The 9,059-nt window shown below is 28.9% G+C and overlaps 1 protein-coding gene across 1 annotated transcript; it reads left to right on the top strand.

Moving 5' to 3' along the window:
- The first annotated feature begins 1,534 nt into the window (after positions 1-1,534).
- LOC120092631 (probable GABA transporter 2) lies at positions 1,535-8,658 on the top strand. The gene is made up of 7 exons (XM_039050777.1): positions 1,535-1,850; positions 1,927-2,157; positions 5,358-5,455; positions 6,559-6,745; positions 6,905-7,035; positions 7,672-7,908; positions 7,991-8,658. The coding sequence occupies exons 1-7, from the start codon at positions 1,772-1,774 to the stop codon at positions 8,375-8,377; spliced, it is 1,350 nt and encodes a 449-aa protein (XP_038906705.1). The 5' UTR covers positions 1,535-1,771; the 3' UTR covers positions 8,378-8,658.
- The last annotated feature ends 401 nt before the right edge of the window (positions 8,659-9,059 follow it).

Here is a 9,059-nt window from a genome sequence, read left to right as displayed (position 1 = left end):
TCTAGAAGTTAAATGAGTGTGTTTGATTTATCAATTTCGAATATAGAAACTAAAAATAAATTTAATTATTTAATATATTTTTATATATTGATAAATTATTTAATCACTTAAAATATCAATAAATAAATGGTTTTATATTAAACATTATTTAAATCATTTTATTTAATTAATAAAAATAATTAAAAAATATAAATTAATATAATAATTATAATTAATAATAAAATTTTACATTTAAATAGTTAAGATAACATAAATATCAATGATAAATGTATTAATTGAAATTTATTAAGTCTAAATAATATATTTATATTTTAATAATTAATTAGAATTAATAATAATGATTAATCGATATTAATTTATTAATTAATCAAACTATATTCATCTCCCATATATAAAAATTCCATAAGTATGGAGGGTATTAAAAAACGCATGTCAGATGAGTTTTAAAGTTAACTAGATAATAATATCCTAGGGTTTAAAAGGTGAAATCCTGCAAAACAAATAAAGATGTTAAATGTCTATCTAAAACTCCATGATAAAATCTGTAAAACAAACAAACCTTAATATATTTCAATCCAAATAAACTTGTATATAAGAATACTTTGAGAAAATGTTAACGAACACATATCTGTTATTATTTTAACTCATTTTTATTAAAAGTACTTACATGAAAATGACGGAAAATTTGTACGGATTGGTCAAATTTTGAGACTCACTCAAAATTTGACTCACCTTTAAAAAACGCTTGAAAATTGGTTTCCTAATGACGTTAGTCGCATACGAGAGTACCGTTTTAACTCAATAAACGTGCGCGAGCTAGACACAACATAGATTTCTCGCTCTTTCCTCTCGCTCCCTAATTCACGTTGTTCTCCATAATTTTTTCCTTAATTTTTTTTCTTCTTTTGAATTCTTCCTCTAGCTTTTCCTCATCGATTTTGTAGTTTTTTCCTTCATTTGAATTCAGAAAGAAAAGAAAAGAAAGCCAGAAGAAGAAAGAAGAAAAAGAAAGGCAGAGAAAGAGGAAGAATAAGTTGACGGATCGAAATTTAAAATTTAAAACGTTTGATTTGTCCGATGAAGAACGAGAGGAAGACACAAGAGACATGAGTTCAAAACAAGATGAATGAGTGAGAATCTAAGATGCGTGTGTGGCATCGAGCGTTTTGAAGACTAAACGAATATTTCACATGCGACTGACATCATCGGAAGATCAAAATTTAAATGTTTTTAAAATCTGGGCCAAATTTGAGTAGACCTTGAAATTTGATCCATCCATACAAATTTCTCAAAATGAATTCTTTCGTTGTACCATTTAAAGAGGCCCTCCTAAGTATCATACATTCAAACGAAATGTTATAGATGGTTTAAATTGATAGACGTTCTGAAATTATAAAATTTAAAGTGATACAATAATAATAATAATAATAGTTATTATATTATTATTATTTTGAGAGTTTGAACCATACATTAACATAAAGATGGAGACGAATATTAATGTTAAGAAAAAGATTCGTCAAAATTATATAATTAAAACCATATTCTCATCCTACACGTTTCATTAAAATCCTGAGTCGCAATAAAAAAATCCATCTCCTCATTCTTAAAATCCCATCAACTTCTTCTCCATTTCCAATACCATCCATTTACTCATCAAACTCCATTTGCTTAAATCCCACCAATTTCCGCCACCATTCTGCTTTTTACCTCTTCAAAACCGAAAACCCATCATCATCTCTCTTCTAATTCTGTTTCTCTGTTTCCTTAATCCATGGCAGACCTTTCTCCCCCTGACTCCTTTTCAAAGCTTTCTTCCGACGCCGGAGCCGCCTTCGTCCTCGAATCCAAAGGTCCGAAATGGGGTTTTCTTTTTTCCCCTGTTTCAACAGTTCAAATGCGGTGCTAATTAATTTTGGCTTGAAACAGGGCAGTGGTGGCATGCGGGATTTCACTTGACGACGGCGATCGTTGGGCCGCCGATTCTGACTCTGCCGTTTGCCTTTCGAGGATTGGGTTGGGGAGTGGGATTTGTTTGCTTGACGGTCATGGCGGCGGTGACTTTCTACTCTTACTACCTCTTGTCTAAGGTTCTGGAACTCTGTGAGAAACAGGGCCGCCGCCACATCCGCTTCCGGGAACTCGCCGCCGACGTCTTGGGTAACCATTTCGTTCTTCTCAACATACCGCTTTGAGTAGTGTTATTGATTTAAAAAGGTTAAATTTATAAGATAATATACCCTTCAACTTTGCCATGCGTTCCAAAAGTTAAAACCTTTTCTTTCAAAAAAGTTATAATATTATTCCGGTCTTTAGTAAATATTTCAAAACTAGTTTTGGAATATAAATCTATTACAAAGTTGGGCCAAAATTGACTTACAAGATGATGTGATAGATTGATAGGTGATTTAAGTTTCTCCTGTAGCATTCAAAATAGTTACGGTTAGTTTTCTTCATTGGAAATAAGTAAAATAATATTGATAAATTTTATTTTTAAATAAGAAAACTAACTACGATATTAGATAAATTAATACTAGATTAGTGTAATTTTATTATTTTTACATTAATAATTAATTAATAATTTATTATAATTTATATATTTTTAAAATTTTATATGATTTAAATTTTAACTTATTGTATTTTATCTAAATTATTTGATAAAAGTTTAAGAAAAATAATTTTTGTAAAAAAATAAATCAATTAAAATTTGAAAATATATGTGAAAAATTATATTAATATGAAATAATATTATTATATTTATTTAAATGGTTAAAAAAAATTAACAGATTCTTTAAAAACCTTAATCTAAAAGCAACTGTTAGCTTTTACATATTTAGGTTATGTTTGGCAATTATTTAGATTTTAATTTTTATTTTTGAAAATTAAACTTATTTCATCCACATTTCTTATCATGATTTGCATCTTTCTTAAGTATGGTGCTTGAATTCTTAGTCAAATTAAGTATGTTGGTTGAATTCTTAGTCAAGTTCTAAAAATAAAAACAACTTTTTGAAAGTTACTTTTTTTTTTAGTTCTCAAATTTTGATTTGATTTTTTAAACCAAAGGTGGAGAAGAAATTTGAGGGTGAAACTACTATGTATAGGCTTAATTTTTAAAAACAAAAACAAAAAATAAAATATTTCACCTTGATAATTTGATTTACCAAACAATAAAGGTGGTTAAGATTTTCCCAAAATCAATTTCTATGATTGCGAAGATAATCCCAAATAGAGTCTTAGAACAAAAAGTGAAACTCCAATACTTCTTGATCATCATTAGACTTGTTTGCGATTTAATTTCCATCCAAAATTGTAATGGACTTATGTAGTTTTAAAATATATATGAAATGTCAAAATAATATTGCAAACTTTTAAAAGAATTTTAGTTTTTTGAAACAGAGTATTTTTTAAAAATATAATTTGCCATTTTAAAAAATAGGTTAAATTAAAAAAAAAAACTATGAACTTTGGTATTTGTTTAAAAAAGGCTTTTATTCTTTAAAACTTTGCAATACTACTCTTATCTTTTTATAAATGTTTGAAAACTATCATTGAAGTAGAAATTTATTTGATTTTCACACATAAATGAGAACTTGGAATTAGTGATAGTAATTTGGACAGAAGAACCCGAATTTGCTACACCATTCTAGATCTTATACTCATGACAAGTGCCAATTTTCAAACTATAATTTTAAGGGATTTCTACTTTAAAAGTAGATTTAAAACATTTAAAAAAGATAACCAATGACATTACTACTTTGGAAAGAATATTTCTTTTTTTTTTCTTTGCAAAGGTTTTTGAAATAATATAGATTTTTTCAAACAAATGACAAAATTGAGCATTTTTTTGTATATATAATTTAGCCTAAGATATAAGTCTGCTTGGATTAGTTTGCATCTCATACATTTCAGACATATTTGATATTTTATAAAACTAATAGAATGTCTAATAGCCACATGCTTATTTATCAAATCTAATTTTAATTGTGCATGGATATATTAATAAATTGTTATTTAAACCTTCGTTTTTGTCTCTAATAATCAATCTCCAAATTTAAAACTGTTTAACATAGGTCTTTAAACTTTTAATTTTATGTTTAATAGATCCTAAAAGATATTAGGTTAGACTGAATTAAAATTATATATATTGATAATATGTAGAATAGAAAATCGAACTTTTAACCTCAAAGTCGATAATACAAATTTTATGCTAATTGAATTATGTTCATTTTGACGAATCTACCTAATTGAAAATTGAATTTAACTCAATTGGACAAAATGGAATGAAAAATGGGATAGGAATGTAATTATTTGAAAATGAAAGTAACTATGAAGTCAAGTCAAGTTGACTTTGATAATTAAGCATTATAGGAACACCATCATGATCCATTCACATCCAAATCTCACTCGTTGTCCTTTGTCAAAATTTCAATCCTTGAAGGAAAAAAACAAAAAACAAAAAACATAGGACGCGTTATTCATTGTTTAGACAAATGAAGAAAAATATGTTTAACACTTGTTCTCTCTTTTTTTTTTTTCCTTCTTAGTAATATATGAAGTAGAAGATTGAACTTTTAATTTCGAGATCGATAATTTATACTTGATTCCATAAAAAAAATACCATATCATGTCAATTATCGTTGAAGATAGTTTTTACTTAGTCTATCAACTTCCCTAATTATGTAAAAACCTATATATTTTAGTCATATTCACCTATTATATTTTTTACATAAAAGTCCAAAATGGTAAATGACCTAGTTTTTGAAAAAAATGTCAAATGATCATTTACTGATATCATGACCACGTGAAGTTACGGTACTGTCCTTCTTTTCTTGATATATATATTTTTCCCTTTTCCTCTTTTCTCCAACGTTGCCTCATCTTTCGCCCTCTCTTATTTTCTTCCTCTGCGCGTCGTCGTCTTCTTCTTCTCCGACTTCTTCTCCTCTACATGTCTTCTTCTTAGTCTCCTACACGGTAAGTCCAAGCAAGGAGCTTCGACGTGACTAGTTTCGATGAGCAAGAGCGAGAGAGAGAATTGATTTTGTGAGTGAGAAAAGGAAGAGAGAGAGCGAGAGACATAAAGAGAGTAGTGATTTGTGAGTGAGAAAAAGAAGAGAGAGAGAGAGAGCGAGACCAAGAGAGAATGGCGAGATGTTTTTCTATATACTCGTGAGTATATTTTGGTAATTTCACTCGAATTTAACGTTAGCAAAAGATTATTTCACTTTTTTTTTTTTTAAAAAAAACTAGGTTATTAGATATTTTAAATTTAATTTTTGGATTATCCGTATAAATTTTCTATATTTATGAGCCTAATTTTGATTTTATTATATATATTTTTTGGAGTAAATTAATAGGGTCAGGATGGATGTTGTATATTGTGGTGTTCATACAAGCGGCCGTCAACACCGGAGTGGGAGTAGCCGCAATATTGCTTGGTGGGGAATGCTTAGAGGTATATTATTTATTTATTGCTTTTTATTATTTCGTCCCTTCACTTTCTTTTATTTTCATTCTTAAACTCTTATGTTTGCTCCATTTTGGTTCTTAATTTAATTTAATTTTTTAATTTTAATTCATGAACTTTAAACATTTGGTTCTTTACTATTTTTTTCCCCATTTAATATCCACTTTTTAAATGCTTGTCTCTTACCTATATAGCTTAAAATCATGCTCATAACAACATACTAGTACACATACTTTAAACTTGTTTAAAACAAAATAAAGGTATGACCCAAAATGATTATTTTTTCGTTAAAATATTATTTTGATCCTTGTACATTAGAGTTTGTTCAATTTTAGTCTTTAATGAATTTTAAATATAGTCCATCAAATTTATTTTTGATTGAAATTAATTAAATAATAATAATAATTTTTATACAAAGAAATATCATGTGAATATGTTTTAAAAAAAATCGACAATAAAATAGTAAGTAAGATTTATTGAAAGTACAATAACTAAAATTGACCGTTTGAAAGTACACGAACTAAAACTGAATACCCACAAAGGACAGTGACCAAAATGGTTTTTTGTTTTTGTTGTTGACGCCGTCGTCATGTATGTGTTAAATGTTCATATCCAAATAGATATTTTAAAAGTTAAGAACATTTTAAAATTTGAGATCAAAATAGACATTTTAAAAAACTAAAATAGAACACAATTAAAAGTTGAAGGACAAAATGAGATTTAAACCTTATTTGTTATTATATATTATGCTCATTCCAAATGTTTTTTCTCATTAAAAAACCATTTAATTAAGCACTTCTTTCAATTTTTCTCATAAAAAACCTAATTTAGCATATTTGAAGAACTTTTGACCATAATAGAAAGAATTACATGCTATTGTTGTCCCATCTAATTAAGCTCATTATTACAATTTAGTGAAGAAACCATCATTTATGTTAGAAGATATTTTAAAAATTAATTCTCATCCTACTATATCATTATAAATACGTTAAATTTGCCAATTTTATGCTTCAATTTAGACTAATTTAAGTTTGGTTAGTGACTATGGATTATTTTTGGTGGTGTTTGATGGTTCTTGGTGATGAGAGAAGTTGATGTATTCAAACATTTATCCAAAAGGGGAACTGAAATTATACCATTTCATAGCAATGGTGACTATGGGAATGATAATAATGTCTCAGCTTCCTTCCTTTCACTCCCTTAGATACATCAACTTCCTTTCCCTTCTTCTCAGTCTCGCCTACGCTTTCTTCATCGCTTTCGCTTCTATCCTTGCAGGTTTGTTTATATCGTAACCCTTACTCTTTTTAAACTTTTTATGAACATGTTTGAGAGTCATTTTGAAATGGTTAAAATCACTTTTGTCGTGTTCAAAATCACTCTCAAACATGTAGTTAGTAGCGTGAGCTAATTATTTAGAAATATTGATGCGTGCAGGTACGTCGGATAATGTTCCACCAAGGGATTATTCTTTGGAATCCACACTCTCTGCAAGGGTCTTTAGTGCCTTCACTTCCATCTCTATTTTTGCTGCCATTTTTGGCAATGGCATCCTTCCGGAAATTCAAGTAATATTATAGGTTTCGATGGCTAACTATTTCATTTTTCGTTTTTAGTTTCTAAAATAAAGTATGTTATCTCTCAGTTTAGTTAAATTCTTAGTCAAATTTCAGAAATAACAAAAACAAGTTTGAAAGAACTATTTTTTTAGTTTTCAAAATTTGACTTGGTTTTTTAAAACATTAGTAAAAATTAGATAATAAAGTAATATATTTAGAGGTGGAATAAGTGTTTAGAGACTTAATTTTAAAAATTAAAAACCAAAACCCACGGGGACCTAATTTACCACATCTTAAACCTTCTTTCAATACCCTTTACAATTCTATTATATATTCTCTCTAGGACTTATTTGATATCATTTTTGCTTCATTTCTGAGTTTGTAGCTTTAAAATTGAACTTGAATTTTCCTTCACTACAATTTGATTTTAGTTTCAATTTGATTCTTATGATATGGTAAAATTTTTCAATCATTTGAAACTCATTACTATGATTGACTGGTTAAGTTGTATCAAGGTAGCATTAAAATATCCATATAATTGAACTTATATGAACTCGGTCATGAGCTTATGCTTTTGAGTTTGATTTTATTTATTTATTTATTTAAGGAATTAAGTCATTAGAAACATGATATACACATATACAGGCAACTCTTGCACCACCAGTAGGTGGGAAGATGGTAAAAGGGCTGATCATGTGTTACATTGTGATCTTCATCACATTCTACTCATCTGCAGCTTCTGGCTATTGGGTTTTTGGCAACAATTCCAATTCAAATATCTTGAAGAACTTATTGCCCAAAAATGAATCTCCTTTAGCTCCCACTTGGATCCTCCTCCTCGCCGTCCTCTTCATTCTCCTCCAACTTCTCGCCATTGGAATGGTTGTTCAACTAAATTCCAATTTGATAATGATTTTGTTTTTAGTTTTCTGTTAATTAACTTTCTATATTATAATATACGCAGGTTTATGCTCAAGTGGCTTACGAGATCATGGAGAGAAGATCAGCAGATGCAAAACAAGGAGTGTTCTCAAGAAGAAACCTAATTCCTAGGCTGATTTTGAGGACATTGTACATGTCATTGTGTGGTCTTTTTGCAGCCATGTTTCCATTCTTTGGTGATATTAACAGCGTTGTAGGAGCGATCGGGTTCATTCCGCTCGACTTCATTCTTCCGATGGTTCTCTATAACATCACCCACAAGCCTCCAGTGACGTCGATAACTTATTGGGTTAATCTCTTCATTGTTGCTGCCTTCTCTGGTGTAGGACTTCTTGGATGCTTTGCTTCTTTTAGGAACTTGGTTTTGGATTCCAAGAAGTTTAAGCTCTTCAGTAGTCATGTGGTTTGATTTGATTAATGTTGTTTTTAGTGGATTTTAATGCAATCATTATGAATGGGAATGATTTGAACTTTAGTGGTAGTTTTGAAAATTTGCTTGGTATTGTTAGTGTCATGATATCAAGTAAAACTTGCTTGATATCACTAATTTTATTACAAGTAATACTTGCTTGCAACACGTGTTGTACGATATCAAGCACAAATTAGTTTCGTGATGGGCAGATTCTGACATAATATTTTTTTTTTCTCATCTGTTGGGATGTGTAGTACAGATTTACCAATTTTATTTCCTTTTCTTGCCAAGAATAATATTATTCTCCTTCCTTGAAGAGCTTCTCAAAGTTGAGACATATATTATATATATATATTTGTGATCCTTTTTTAGGGTTGGTCCCTTTATTTGAAAAGTGCAAGTGCCTGTTTGGGGTGCTAAATTGAGATATGATGTCAGAGTTCACATATTAGTGGAGTTGTTTATGAAATTCATATGTTTGTGTTTGGAGTGCATATTTGTTTTGACTAAATTCATATATCTGTGTTTAAGTGCTGAGTTGAGTTGATATATCAGTGATATCTGGTGCAACTTTTTTTCTTAACATAAATAATCTGCTTGTATCAAGATTATTTTCGTTGAAAACTTTTTTATTCAATAATACTACATATATTTTTAAAAATAAACTATGGATTGCATT

This window comes from Benincasa hispida, chromosome 12 (genome assembly GCF_009727055.1).
Source record: "Benincasa hispida cultivar B227 chromosome 12, ASM972705v1, whole genome shotgun sequence".
NCBI classification, from domain to species: Eukaryota; Viridiplantae; Streptophyta; class Magnoliopsida; order Cucurbitales; family Cucurbitaceae; genus Benincasa; species Benincasa hispida.
The sequence above is the reverse complement of the archived record's forward strand: the minus strand, read 5'-3'. Positions and strand labels throughout refer to the sequence as shown.

Bases quoted from the DNA above. Each gene is read 5' to 3' on its own strand.
- LOC120092631 (XM_039050777.1), top strand. From the start codon at position 1,772: ATGGCAGACCTTTCTCCCCCTGACTCCTTTTCAAAGCTTTCTTCCGAC. The intron at 1,851-1,926 runs GTCCGAAATGGG...GGCTTGAAACAG, and splicing joins CTTCGTCCTCGAATCCAAAG to GGCAGTGGTGGCATGCGGGA. The intron at 7,036-7,671 runs GTAATATTATAG...ACACATATACAG, and splicing joins GCATCCTTCCGGAAATTCAA to GCAACTCTTGCACCACCAGT.